This window comes from Protopterus annectens, chromosome 8.part0 (assembly GCF_019279795.1).
Source record: "Protopterus annectens isolate FY-2018-M chromosome 8.part0, PAN1.0, whole genome shotgun sequence".
Classification (NCBI taxonomy): domain Eukaryota; kingdom Metazoa; phylum Chordata; order Ceratodontiformes; family Protopteridae; genus Protopterus; species Protopterus annectens.
The window spans coordinates 853,616,567-853,631,917 of record NC_056741.1 but is presented as its reverse complement, the minus strand read 5'-3'; the positions used below and the strand labels follow the sequence as shown (position 1 = coordinate 853,631,917).

Sequence of the window (15,351 nt, the reverse complement as noted above, 5' to 3'; positions counted from 1 at the left end):
ATTGTGTGTTAGGCCAGATGCCCCAGCACTAGACAATCCTATGTTGACAAGTGGAAAAGGTTTTGCACCTGGATCCAGGCTAAGGGAGCCGAAACACCACAGCCCTCTCTTCCTCTCATCCTGAATTAACAAGCAGACCTACTACACAGGGGTCTATCCTTCTCGTCTATTAAAATTCATGCCTCTGCCATCTCTGCTCATTACACCACAGAGCCACCTCTCTTCTCACACTCTCTCATCAAACAGTTCCTAAGAGGGGCTGACAACTTAAAGCCACCCAGAAGAGTTCCTACCCCAGGTTGGGACCTCAACATTATGTTGGAAAAGCTCACCTTACCCCCTTTTGAGCCTGCAGCTTCAGCAGAGTTAAAATTACTCTCTTGGAAAACAGCCTTGCTTCTGGCCATCACTTCAGCTAGAAGAGTTTCAGAGCTAGAAGCACTCATGGCTGTAGAGCCCTTCATCATTTTCCATGCTGACAGGGCCTCCCTCAGGACTAACCCATCCTTCATGCCTAAAGTGGTGTCCAGTATGGCTCTCAACCAATCCATTCATTTGCCCACCTTTTTCCCTTACTCACAAAACAAGGGAGAAAGGATTCTGCACTCTATAGATGTGTACAGACAGCTCAGATTCTATCTGGATAGAACTAAAATCTTTTAGGAAAACTGACCAATTGCTAGTCAGCTTCACAGCAGGGGCAGAGGACAAGGCCATATCCAAACAGTTTCCAAATGGACATCACACTGCATCCATTTCTGCTGCAAACACGACAGGAAACTGACCCCAAAGGGGATCAGGATGCATTCCACCAGGGCAACATCCACCTCTGCAGCTTTTTTCAGAGGGGTCCCCACCAGAGACATCCTGGAGGCTGCAACATGGACTTCTGTTCATACCTTCACCAAGCATTACCACCTGCCTATTTTCTCCAAATCCAGGGCAGGATTTGCCACCGCAGTCTTGCAGGGCATCCTAGCCAGCCCCAAGTCTTCTTGACTGCCTCAACCCTTTTCTTGAGCTTTGGGAATCAACCCAAGTGTGATGACTGCAACAGAGAAACACGAAGAACATAGTACAGTTGTGTACACTTACCATAAATGTAGATGTTCGAGTGTATTCACTGTTGCATTCCTGGTTTCCCCCTCCATCCCCCTTCTCTCTCTCTCTCTGTGTCTCTCTCTCTCTCCTTAGAGGGAATTTTTGGTATTTACTTTCTACTGGTGGTGTTCTTCCACCATAACCTAGCTCCCTACTTGGGGGCTCCTGACAGGTGGCATAAGAAAAACTGATGTAATGGTGTCGTCTGCCTAATTTTATACCACTGACTACCTGACGTCAGTCCTGGAGCAATAACAACCGATGCAGAAATACTAACCCTCTGGTATTCAGGCCGATTGAGGGCTGCTACTGGCAGAATAACCCAAGTGTGATACTGCAACAGTGAATACACTCAAACATCTACATTTATGGTAAGTGTACACAACTGTACTTTTTTTCTGATCCTGCTGTGGTGTCAGTTTCTTTTGACAAACCTTCTTAGCTTTTGCCCTCTTTCACCCTTTCCTTCTGATAAGGATAGTAGGGCAGTAGAGAGGATTATTTAGAAAGTTTACACTGCTTCTGCTTTAGCCTTTAGGGCTGTTAATTACCAGACCCACATGACCAAGTATGCTTTGGCCTTGATTGCTCAGTCAGGTCAGGTTATTTCTGACCTCCCTGATTCTAAAGGTGAATCCTCTGCCTTATCTATTTTAGGTTCTGCTTCTCAAGTGGCTCACCACTCTTAAGTGTAGCTTGATGCTGCTGATGCTTCTTCCAAGGCTGCAGCTTTTGAGTCTCTCATGAGTCATTATTCTTGGCTTTGTCTCCAGTTTGTGCCTGGTTGTTGGATGCTCCTTTGGATAATAAACATCTTTTTGGGACTGTTGCTGCTGACATGTTTAAGTATCTTCAAGAAAAAGGTGAAGCCTTGCAGGACCTTAAACATATTTTTGTTTCTCATATCAATTAAGTTCCAGAGGAATTATCAGTTGAGATCTGCTTTTGTTCGCAGGCAATCCCGCCAGGCTTCCAAGGACAGGAAGCTGGTAAGCGGTCCCCCTCTGCTAAGGCTTCTCAGATTTCTGTGGCCCAGAAGCCTCCTCTATATGATAAACCTCTCTCTCTCTACATTTCACCCCACCACTTTCTTTTAGACCAGGTTCCTTTGTCCCTTCAGCTTTCCCTTTGTCTTAATTGGCATCTCATCATTTCAGACTCATGGGTTCTTTCTGTCATCCATCAGTGTTACTTCATGGTATGAAGGTCTCTCCCTCCTTTTTTAGGGATTCCTCAACCTCCTCTAGAGCGACTTCATCATTTCCCAGAGGTTCTAGGGTCCCTTGTGAGCCAAGGAGCCATTCAACATGTCCTCTTTCCCATGTGGGAAAGGGTTTTTTATTCCATGATGTTCCTGGTTCCTCGAAAAGAGGGTACTTGGAAACCTATTCTGGATCTCTCTCAGCTCAACACCTTTCTCCAGGTCCCTTCTTTTCGGATGGTTACTCTTCAAACCATGTTTCTTCTGTTACTATCCCAGGTGTTTTTGGTGTGTTTGGATGTGAAAGATGCTCACCTTCATATCCCTATTCACCTTCTTTTCAGGAAATGTTTATGCTTATGTGTGTTTTCGCCCTTTGGCCTCTGTACTGCCACAAGGGTTTTCATAAATTGCCTAGCTCCTGTGATTGCTTTCTGCAGGCTCCAAGGCATTCAGATTTTCCTTATCTAGATTACATATTGCTTTAGGTGCCTTCTCAGTCTCCTGTTTCAGGATCTGGAGTTCACCTTCCTTTTTCTTCAAAGTCTGGGGTTCATTATGAACTTCTAAAAGTCTTTCCTAACTCCCTTTCAGGAGCATGTGTACATGGAATGCGAGATTCAGTCAGTGCCAGTGTTGGCCTCTCTTCCGCCTCCAAAAGTTGGTACCTTCGTAGCTCTCACTTAACTCTTCAGGCAGTATACATTCCTTCAGAATACAATCAAGTGGCAGACTCTCTGAACAAGTCCAAAATACATGCTCATGAATGGATGCTTCACAGAGATGTGTACATCTGTGAGGTATTCCTCAGGTAGATCTTTTTGCCTCCCCTCTGAACAGGAAGCTTCCTGTCTTCTCTTCTAGAGTACCATGCCATCTGGCATAGAAGATGGACAACTTATCTTTTCCTTGGAAGAGAATGTTTCTTTATGATTTCCTCCTCTGGCTCTACTTCCAAGAATCCTGCAAAAGATTCAGATGGGCTCTCCAAAAATCTTGCTAGTGACTCCCTTTTGGTCAAGGTAGCACTGGCTCCTCCTCTTAATGCATCTTGCCAGGAGCAGCCACCCCAAATTACCTCACCAGTTGGGTCTCCTCACAGAGGGCAATGATCTGTCATCCATTCTCACTTGTCCACTCTTCAACTGGCACTGTGGTTGATACAGTTTTGATCCCTTACAGTCACCTCTTTTCTTAGGATGCTCAGGGTTTTAAAAGAGGCAAAAAAAAAAAACCTCAACCAGAAAATCTTGTATCCCCAAATGGAAAAGATTTTCTCTTCTGGTGCCATGCTCATAATCAGAACTGTTTTTCATTGGGGGTCCCTCTAGTTCTCTCTGATTTGTTTGAGTTGCTGCAGTCTCTCTTATTTGTTTGAGTTGCTGAAGTCTGCCCTCGCGTATTCTTCTGTGAAGGCCCATTTGTCAGCCATTTCTGATTGTCTGCACTTGAATCCTCCTTTGGCTTTTTGTTTTGAGGTCAAACAATTTCTTAAAGGCGTCTTGCATGTTAGGGCTACAAGGAAACCTTTCCTACTCATTGGGACCTTAATTTTGTTTTGAGAAATTGTATCAGATTCCTTTTGAGCCTGCAGATTCTGATTCTTTGCAACACTGTACCTGGAAGACTGTTTTGTTGCTGTTTCTTACTTCTGCTTGGAGGGTTTCTGAGCTCCAGGCTCTTATGGCCATTCCTCCTTGTTTTTGTTTTTTTTTTCCCACTGGGACAGGGTGGCCCTTCGTACTAGTCCTTCTTTTTATGCCCAAAGTAGTAAATGAGTTGTCCTTGAATCGGTAGGTGCAGCTCCCTTCCTTTTTCACTTCTCAGTCTGCTAGTCAGAGGGTCCTGCATACCGTGGATTTGCACAAGACAACTCAGATGCTATTTGGATAAAGCTAAGGCCATTTGTAAGTGCGATCAGCTTATTGTTTCTTTTCATTCCAGGACATTGATTGGCTGTTTCTAACCAAACCTTTTCCTCTTGGATATCTAAGGCAGTTTCCTTCTGTTATATTTTTCATGGCAAATCTCTGTTTACTTCTCTTAGAGCTCATTCCACTAGGGGTGTTACCTCTTTCGGTGCCTTCTTCAAGAGGTTGGACACCAGTTCCATCCTTGAAGCTGCTACTTGGTCTTCAGTGCATACCTTGACACCAGTTCCATCCTTGAAGCTGCTACTTGGTCTTCAGTGCATACCTTTATTGAGCATTATAAGTTACATTGGTTTCTAGGGCCAGATCAGGTTTTTCTGAAGCCATTTTTTATGTGTTTGTTGAGGACTCTTCTCAGTCTTGCCCTTCTCATTCTGTTTCTTGAGCTATTTTACTTTCCCTTCTGTTTAGAATACTGCAACAGTGATATAGAAGGACAAAATACTGCTGTGTAAAATCTTAACATAACAATAGATGTCCTCTTTACTGTTGTGGTATTCCTTTCCGTCCCTCCAATCCCCTCTTATTCTTGCTTTTTGTTTTAGATTCCATTCTGGCGGAGTGCTTCCCATTTTTCTTATGCATTTTTTCCTTCTGGATGAGCATGGACTTATTTGACCTGAGGAAACTGTTCTCTTCTGGGGTAGTTCAGTTCTGGGTAGTTGCGTGTGTGTGTTCCTTTAATGCCCTACATTCTGTGCAGGGAGCGTAAGGGTGACGTACGGCATATACAAGATCAATAGGCTTTAGTATACTAGCCGAGTGTCAGGCTGCCCTGGGCTGGAGGTGTCTTCTTCTCTTTACTGTTGCTGTACTCTAAACAGAACATCTACTGTTATGGTAAGATTTTTTAGAGGTCTATATCAGCACATCGAATGCTGAAAATGCCAAATGGAATTTAATTGAACTAAAATGTTCGAAATCTCAGAAGAGCGAACTGATGAAACATCGATTTCTTTCCCAGGGAAAGAAATCGGTGTTCCGTACAAAAAGTTTTTTCAATACTTTAAAGACTGACAGAAGTGGGGGGGCTTTGCCCCCCCTACTTAAATATACCAACTCCGAGACCGCACCACAGTGGAGGAAATAGCAAACTCCGATGATAGCCCACCGATTTTCTTTCCCTGGGAAAGAAATCGATGTTCCGTCAGTTCGCTCTTCTGAGATTTCAAACATTTCAGTTCGATTAAATTTGGCGTTTTTAACATTCAAAATGCTGATAGAGGACCCCTTTTACACAGCTGTACTGGTATATAGTTGTTTGGGTTAAAATGCAGTTAACATTTTTACAAATGTATTTCACTGCCTAGGTGACAGCACTAGAAAAGGACAGATGATGATGTAGGTTATGCTGTTGTCTACATGTGGGTTTCTGGCTTACTGATTCTCTTTGAGGTAGCCACATTATCCCTGGAGACAAAGGACAGATGATGATGTAGGTTATGCTGTTGTCTACATGTGGGTTTCTGGCTTACTGATTCTCTGTGAGGTAGCCACATTATCCCTGGAGACATCTGACATCTTTCAGGATCTGGGTGGGAGAGACCTGTCACCGTGTATCTTTATAGGTTTATGTAATTTCTTATTAATTACCTGCACCAGTGAACTTTCTGTTCAAAAATCAGCATTATAATGAGTACCCTTCACATGGCTGTTTTCATCTCTTCACTGCCACACTCATGTCCCACCTCAACCTCCTTGTTCTCCCTGTCCGCCCTCTTTCTTTCACTCATTACCTGCGCTCCTCTCCTCTCTTCTGTGCCTATCCCCTCACCTTGCCATGTGTACATATGGTTTATGAAAGTAGTTTTCTGGACTACAACCTACAACCCATATTTACTCAGCTGTGCTGCAGTCCTATGACCTATATATTCTCACTCCAAAGGTGTCATGTGATGCATCAGTTTTGTATAAAGTGTATCACTTTTCTATATGATGTCAGTTTTGCAATTCTTGCTATTATGTTGTGCTTTTCTTTTTACAAGTGTCCTTTCTTTCTCTCTGGGCTAACCCTGAAAATGTTCCACTGTAGTCAGCAGTCTACCTTGGTTAATAAATGGAAGTAGAACAAAGTAAATATAAAATAAAATTTATGCCCTAAAAGTCACATTTTAAAATGTATGTTTGTATCTTCAGCTTATATTTTCAAATGTATGTATGATGTATGTCTGTATGCCTGTATATATTTGTTTTGATTAACAAAATGTATAGATTTTTAAACACTGAGGTAGATGGTGATAATTTGTGATTTTTTTTTTTAATTTATTTAATCATGTAGGTGATAAGAAACAAGAAGAATGCTCATTGTCACAGTCCACCAGTGATGGAGAAGTCAGTGTATGTGTAGTTAAAGATGAAGAGAATGAAGATCAGAAAAACTGCCTGTATGTGAACAACAGTAAGTATTATCCTGACTTTGTTTTTTGTTATTGTCATTTTCTTTTGTTTTTGTAGTGTTAAATTTTTTATCCCATTTCTTAGCTACATCTGTTTTTATATGATATGAATGGCGAGCAGCAAATAATGATCAAATAGGACTTTGCTGAAAACTCTTACATTATGTGGGGACAATGTGCCATATCCAGCATCACCTTCATGGGCAAGACTTGCCGTATCCCCTCTATAATAAAATTCCAAAGTTTCCAAACCTTATAGTGAATTATGCTTGAATTTTGCTAAAGTTCTATTCATTTAGTCACTCTGAACCGAACAGGCTTCAGTGCATTGATCATTAGCCAACATGTATATTATTTTATGTTATATTATATATTGTAAAGTGGAATTCCATACAGTATATATCAGTATTGAGTGCATAAACAAGCACTGTTTGATCATTTCAGAACCTCATTTTGTGATGTAGGAAGCTTACCAATAACAGTCATGCCCTCTTGCAGGACATGTATCGATACAGCTTCAGGTTCAAGTGCTGCATTGCTTGGATACTGAAAATTATGACATTGTCTACTACATAGTGATGATAGTGACATTAAAAGGAAATGTTAATGTTCCTTCAAAAGTGAAATTTTGTAGATATGTAATAAAATTATACTATGGTAACACTATGCGGTCATAGGTTTTTCAAATTTCTTACCATGCATGTGGGATGCATTAGATCAAGGAGGGTGTGCAAAACATTTTTTTTAATGTTATGTAACTGTGCAGATGTTAATATTCCTGAATACTGCTATTATATTGATGTCAACAACTAAACAAAGATGTTGTCTAAAATAGTTCAAAAATGTAGTATTCCACCAGATGCAGTACTTAACTGTCTTTGAATGTTAAAATTTTGCCAGATTATAGTTATACTGAACTCCAGAGGAAAACATGAATGTATTGTTGTAAAACAGCATGCATCGCACACTGTGATTCTGATATGGTCTTACAGAGTTAGCCGTTTATATTTCAGTTGAAGTATTTCTCTTCTCTGCTCTTGGTCTTAAATTGGCTTTCTACGTGAACAGTACTCCTTGGGACTTAACATTTGTCTTACTTGTGTGTTGGTGTTGGACAGCTGAGGTGTGGAGTCTTTGTTAGTGGCACCTGTAAGGCATGGCAAAATGATAGCCAGTGTCTGTGTTTTAAATCAGTAAGACTGTCACCATACAAGATGGAGTTTTACAAGTAGCTGTTACACTGGCATTGATTATTCATAGTTTCTTCAGAATTGCTCTGATTTGTGCACAAATGTTTTGTCTGTTAGTTTGTGTCTGATTTCTTGACTCTGAATTAATGATCCATGCAACTAGACAGTTTGTCGTACTATTTCTCTGCCTAATGTTAGGACAGGAGAATTGAAAAGCACTCCCCTTTCCAATAGGGTAGTGTAATGAAGCAGTTTAAAGCTAGAAGGAGTTTAGTCATGTAGCACAAGGAATAGGCCCTCATGGGCTACAGTGTAACATACCCATCTCAAGCTACGTTTTTTTTTAATAGACATCTTTATTAAATCTCAAATAAAAGTGACAGATACACATACATTAATAAAAAAAATCCATAGTAATATTTTTGATGCAGTATACCTTTCCTTTTTATCAGTTGTTCAGTCTGATGATGCATACATAGGTTCATAGATGAGTACTGGGCTAACTGCCCTTGTGGGCCATTTTAAGCCTAGCCAGTTGTCCCGTGTGAGAATCAAACCCTGCACCATGTGCCTATAAGGTGAACACTTACCAGTACACCATCCTATACATTTTTCAAACCTTCCTTCCCTTAACCCTCAATCCCCTTCCTCCTAAACATTATTCTGCATGTATTGTTCCCACAGATTCCATTTACTTTAATTCACTGTAAATTGCTGTTTCGTATTGCTAAGGATTACTCCTCTGTTTCTTTCATCTCCTTTGCAATATTCAGTACTTCAGTTGTAGTTAGTTTAGATTTTGATTTCTGTTTTATAATAATTGCTTTTTTAGCAGCTAGTAGCATCAAACTTAGTAGGCCTGTGTCCCAGCTCAAAAGAATATACTAACCTCACTGCATTGATATTGTGTAGAGCTTGAAAGAACTCAGACTTACAGCACAAGAGATATCCATTGCATTAGTAATAGCTGGACTCAGTAACTTTTGATTTTTTGTGTGGCAGCCCAAATCCAAATATGCAGTATTGTGCACAACACCAGAGAATGTTTTATCTCATAAGAAGTGGACATTCTCTGTAATGTCATGGACTGTGTGCATAAGCACTATGACCACTTAGCACATGAAACTTGCTTAGATGTTTCCCACCAACATCGCCCATGATGCAGTTGTGCTGCTGGAGCTCCAGGTCTTCTCTGCAACTTCTAGAATCTGGTTTCCATCTGAACTTTACTCAGCAGAGCTGCAGTCATTTTCTTATTTTCCTCCTAAAGGTTTGCTGCATAGCATTCCATTTGCTTAGTCAGGTAATCAAGTTATAATTTCTTGACTAGCGGGATTGCACAATTTACAGTGCAGGCCTTGGCCTTCCACCTGACTTTAAGACTCCTCGACCCTTGCTCTGGAAGTGTGCCTGCACCCACCAAATTGACTTAAACAACAGCTATTCCTACAGTGTTATTTACTGTAAGAACCTTAACAGAGCAACACTGGCAGCAAAAAAAAAAAAAAAAAAAAGATGAATTCCTGCAAATTAATCAAGCTCTTATGTTTCATTGAAATAGTTCTCCAACTTTGCCAAAACAGCTTTTGGCTCTAATAGGCCTCTCTGTTTTCTGCCTAGTTATAAAGGGTCTGTATTATATATTCGAACTTTCTAAACTTCAAATCCCATATGTTCGACAACATATGATCGAAGTTTAAAAGTTCGAATATATAATAAAAAAAAAAAAAACTTAACGGTGCAGGCAGGGGTGCAAGCCCCCCACACCCCCCATACTTAAATATACCAATTCCGAGATCGCACTTCAGTGCAGAAAAGGGAAATTCTCCCATTCTGCACCGAACGGCACCATTACGTTTAACCTTCAAACTCTTGAAATGTCGATCATATGGTGTCAGCCATATGACATTCGACATTTCAGGCGTTCGTAGTTCTAATAGGAACCCGTTATAAATCTTCCATTAAAAGGCTTATGACAGTTATAAAGAAAGCCTCCATATTTTGTTCTCCTGTCTCCCTCAACATCAGTGCCTCCCCACTAGGCCAAATTCAATACAGCTCCATGCAGCTGCTACGTCACTGAAGGCATCTTTCCTGCCACTTGCTCTGTTGCAAGCAGAGAAGTTGCAAAGTGGAATTGTGGCATAAAAAATAGTCATTCCCTTGGTGAGCCAAACTCCCTTAACATGTGATAGAGCCCAGAGAGCACTTCCCATGGGCTTTGCCATCTCCTCTGTTTTTGCACTAAAGGAATTGAAACAGTTGGCATGGGTGTTATGGGAGATCAGGGACAAAATGTTGACAGCTGTGTCTCCTGTTGGCAGAAAACATTATCTAAAACAGAGGCAATTGCAGACACTTGTTTTCTATTGCTTACTTGCAGAATCTGCTCCCAACATTGGAAGTTGTTACACTTCCAGTTTCCACACCCCAGATATTTCCCTTCATATTGGGTGTGAACATTCCAGCAGTAGTCACTGGTTTTTGACTTTTAATAGCCCAGGTATGGGCTGTTTCGGAATGTGGGTTGGCAGCAATATTAACACTGCAGTAGATGCCATTGCAATCAAATCTGGTACCTGGTTTCTGCTGCTAATGCAAAAAAATAGGGGTGACCCACAGACCTCATTCTATCACTACAAGAAAAGCTATAAGAAGTATGCTATTACATTCACAATCCTTTTGAATGGTCCCAGCCCCTGTGGACCTTCTAAAAGATGCCTTGGAACAACATTGACAGAGTAGTCCCAGTGCCACGAAAGGCAGGCAGAATATTATACCCACCCAGGGATTGTGGGGTTTGGTAGAAACTATCCCCATATATGGACTACATTGTGAGTACATCAGCTCTTAGAGACTGAGGAGTCTCAAAACCCAGCTGTTCATCCACCAGACAGAGAAGTCTGGAAAGTAGGCTAGGGAAGTGCACCTTTGGCTACTCTACTTTGTCATGAAGGCTGCTTAGTTATCTGTTGCATATGGCTTATTTTCAGAGTAACCCATACAACCAAATAAACTGCAACTAAGTACCTGCCATATCGGGATAAGAAGAAAGAGATCATGGATCTCGCTGCCATGTACACCACCATTAGAAGCCACACGATTCACATTATTTACATAATGACTGAATGTTCAGTCAGAGCTGTGGCTGCTGACACTGTGATGTGATGGCACATCTTACTGAGGCTTACAGATTTTGAGAAACAAACTTAGTTGACCTTCACAAATGTCCCATTTACTGGTCCTTTCCTATCTGGCAAGGAAGTCAACGGGTACCAAAAAAATGTGGAGGAACAGGGCAAGACTGGCACGACTGTGGAAATAAAGTTAAAAAGCAATTGTCAGAATGCTGGGTAGTTAGCATTGCATGTGGTCCCATCATGGCCTACAACAAATTTACCAAAGAGGGAGGAGGAAGTGGAGAAATAGAGGCTTATTTCATAACTGTAATAATGCCTGTAGAGATAGGAGTGATGCCCATCGGACGGGGCAGCAAGCATTTAATAAACAGTGAGCCTCGACCCTGGAGGAAAGATACCTAGACAGTTCCAATAGTCGTAGGAGCAACGGGTCTTATGAAAGAGTCTACAGTCTTATTTAGATATGTTGCCAATCCACGTCACCCTGTACAAATTGCAGAGGGAGTCATTACTGGGCACATTGCGGATGTTGCGAATAGCACTTTAGCTGACATCAAAAATTGAAACAATACTAATTTCATGAACTTTAATCGTACTTTGACTTAAGAATGGGGTCCATTCCTGTAATTGTATTAGAACCCCAAACGATTTGGAGGAATTAAAAAAAGGGAGCAAAGTTGCCTTCGGAAAGATAAATACCCTGTTGGGAACTCTTTTCTTTTTCACACAACTCATGTCAGATAAAGTAAATAATTGTCTCCATTGTGGTGAACAAATCCCACACAGAGACTTTCATACTCTGTGTTACTTGCCTAGGCCAAGACCATGACGTCCCAGATTGTCATTTTTGTGCTAGGTTTAACACTAGATGTAGGGTCGAATTTGTAGCTGGTTTTGTAAGACAAGAATCAGCTGAACCGCGTCCGATGGCATCCACCAGTCGTCCTGATCTTAATGGGCATATACTCAAAAAAGAGAAGAAACTTGAGCCAAAGTCATCGGACGACAATCACTCCCCAGCTGACTCTCCTGCTAGACTGATAGATAATTGCTGAAGAAGGTGAGGCACCTTCACAGCCCCTTTCAACATTTGAAACACTGAACCAGGCCTCTGTCGAGACCCATTGGGAGTCCGACATGCCTTTGGTTCCTTCAGCTTCTGCAGCTCACGTCTTCAAGCTCATCAGGTGAGTCCGAGGCCATTCAGCAGGCCACACCTTCTGATGAGCGTTTGTTGACCAGTGACACATCGAAGGCCTTCGCCAGTGCATTTTCACAGAGAGTCAGGCACCAGGGCATCAGATGCATCTAGGCCTAAGGCCAAACCTACCCCAAAGAAAGGCAGTGTGGCAGGGCCTCCACCTAGGTCTATGGGCTGCCATTTACTTGGATCCCAACAGAATTTGCTTAAAATAGCTGAGATCTTTATTAACATTGTAAGAGCCAGACAGACCAGAGGTGAAGCTACCCCAGGAAAAAGGAACAGGAATGTGTGTATGCTGATCTTGACCCCGAATCCTGATCTTGACCCTGAATCCTTCCTATCTGACAAAGATTCAGACTTTGAGGACTTTGTCTTAGAGAAAGAACCCTCTTATGCATCATTTAGAGAGTCAGATTCTGAGGAGAACCTTCTTTCTGCTTCACCTCCAGAGAATCAAACGTTTAGTGAGACTCTTCTTGCTGTAAGACAGCCTTTTCAGTGGGAAGCACAAGATTGCCCTCAGGCCATGAAGAGAGTTTGGGAGTTCTTGGTCCTCCCCGAGCACAAACCTTTAGGTGTCCTCCCATTTTGGAAGTGGCAGAGGATGTTTTTCAGGATGCCTCCATGTATCCTGATGTCCTTCCCCCTGCCCCTAGGAAACCAGACAGATTTTACAGGGTGCAAGACACCCATAAGTATCTATTTAAGAATCCTTCTGCTGATCCAGAAGTTGTTACTTTTGGACCTAAAGAGGCTGGGTCTAGTGTCTCCAAGAATCCCCTGCCCATGGACAAGGAGAGTAGGGCCCTGGCCAGATTGGGAAAAAAAGCTATGCACCTCCACTCCTCTGTGTATGAGGACCCTCAACTGTCATTTTCATATAATCAAATATCAGCAAACCAAGGGGTGTGGCCAAGATGCCAGTCTGATAGCAGCAGAAATCCATAGCTGTGCTTAGATTTTAATATCATGACAGAAAATGTACTTCAATTTTTAGAAAAATCTAACTAAAAGTATACTAAAAGATAGATTAACATAAACTCTTTATTATTTTCTAAAAATTAATACATAGTCAAGAGAATTTTATTAATTATTCCTGTCAAGAAGTTTTCTCTTGGAGATCTCAAGATGAAAAACTCTAAGAACCCACCCCAGGAGAGTGCAGTGAAGAAAGAACTACATCTTATAATAACAAACATCCAAGAACTGTCACTAAAAACATGAGCAACTGGAAGAACTCACACCAGGAGAGTGCAGTGAAGAAAGAACTACATCTTATAATAACAAACATCCAAGAACTGTCACTAAAAACATGAGCAACTGGAAGAACTCACACCAGGAGAGTGCAGTGAAGAAAGAACTGCATCTTATAATAACAAACATCCAAGAACTGTCACTAAAAACATGAGCAACGTGAAGAACCCACACCAGGAGAGTGCAGTGAAGAAAGAACTACATCTTATAATAACAAACATCCAAGAACTGTCACTAAAAATGGACAGATTCAAAAAACAAAATGGATATTATCAAACAAGAATGCAGTAAGCAACTGGAACTTCTAAATGGAATAGTAAAAACACAATCTGAACAGATTTTTGCCTTGGAAGAAACAGTAACTGACCTGGATACTAGAGTGACAGAAAATGAACATCACAATGAATTTCTTCTGAAACAAAACACCAGACTGATTGAGAAACTGGAAAACCTTGAAAGTAGATCAGAGAGGAATAACATAAGAATATATGGAATTCCTGAGAAAGAAGAGCGTGCTGACATGATTCAAGTCCTCAATAAGTGGTTTTCATCAGCACTAAACATGCCTGAATCAGTCTGTTTTGGTATTGAGAGGGTTCATCAGTCCCTGGCAAATCCAGCTTCATCTCTGAGTTCATCTAACCTCAGGTCTGTAATTGTTAGATTTCTTTCCTCACAAGACAAAGACTTAGTGCTGAAATCAGCTTGGACTAATTCCCCTATCAAGATGGGTGAAAAAGTTATTCATTTTGACAATGACTACACTTCTACAGTCATATCCAGAAGAAAGCAGTGTGTTCCTCTAAGTCCTTGAAAAAAGCCAATATTAAAGCTCAAATTATTTTTCCTGCAGGAATAAAAATCACCTTGCCAGAAGGAATGAAGATCCTTGATTCCCTACAAGAAGTAGTAGAATTTATCCAAAAGAAGAAAGTACTGTCTGACATAGAAGAAATGGAATGATCATCCCAGAGTTTGAAGAGACAGGCAACAAAAAATGTAGATGGTCTGTGAAAGGAGGAGCAAACAAAATAAGAAACTAAAGGACAAATTAATACATTCCTTCTAATTTTAAATGCTTTGTTTTATGAATGATAATATATTTGATTCTGGAAAATCTCTATATTGTAAGGTAATGTGAATCATCTTTATTATTAACTTTTTCTTTTCCTTTCTATATCTGTTTTTTCTAATTATATATAGTACTAACTATTTAAATAACATTCTCTCTCTCATTCTCCCTATTACTTTTTTGTTACTTATGTTCCTTTTCTCCCTTTTCCCCACTCTAAGTACTTTACATACTTTTCCCGTTTAAATAACTACAAATGATACATGTCTTCTAATGCTTCAGTAATAGTATAATTTAACTTAATACCAAAGTGCATTTTTTCTAGTGGGTCAGTGGTGGGGTAACAATGCGTTTCTGATTAGTGTTTCTAACTAAATGTTTTAGACTCTGTTTAGACACATATAGACATTAATTCAATACATTAATGGTGTTTTGTAAATGGCTAAATAGACGTTATATATATATTGATATATATACATACATACATACACTAGGTTCTTTTTTTTTCTGGTCTGGTTAATTGGTGGGTAAATGATTGAAATGTTATAAAATGATTTCTTATTTGAGCAGCTGTTACTTCTAAATAGCTGATCTGAAGTAGAGACTTCATTTGTCAGCAACCTGTGGGTCTTGGATCCGATATCAGATCCGAGCCGGCAACTTGTTTCAAGCTAATGGATCCGAGCTCCTCCCCTCACCCATAATCCCCTGCCAACCCCCCATGACCTCAGATCTAGTTTGCCGTGCTTGTGGATAGCTGGATTCCATTGAGCTCAACAGTAAATCGTCAGTTAAGTGTGTTTTTTCTGTCAAATTCTCTTCCTTTTTTTTTTTTTTTTTTTTTTTTTTTTTTAAAAATAAA

At 40.7% G+C, this 15,351-nt stretch overlaps 1 protein-coding gene across 4 annotated transcripts in view; it reads left to right on the top strand.

Moving 5' to 3' along the window:
- Positions 1 to 15,351, top strand: part of LOC122809111 (zinc finger protein 239-like) — a 517,716-nt gene that overhangs the window by 265,101 nt on the left and 237,264 nt on the right. For all 4 annotated transcript variants that reach the window (XM_044080353.1, XM_044080355.1, XM_044080352.1 and 1 more), the window contains one exon: positions 6,512 to 6,631. In XM_044080353.1, coding sequence (XP_043936288.1) covers positions 6,512 to 6,631 — 120 coding nt within the window. The remainder of the gene's footprint in view (positions 1 to 6,511; positions 6,632 to 15,351) is intronic.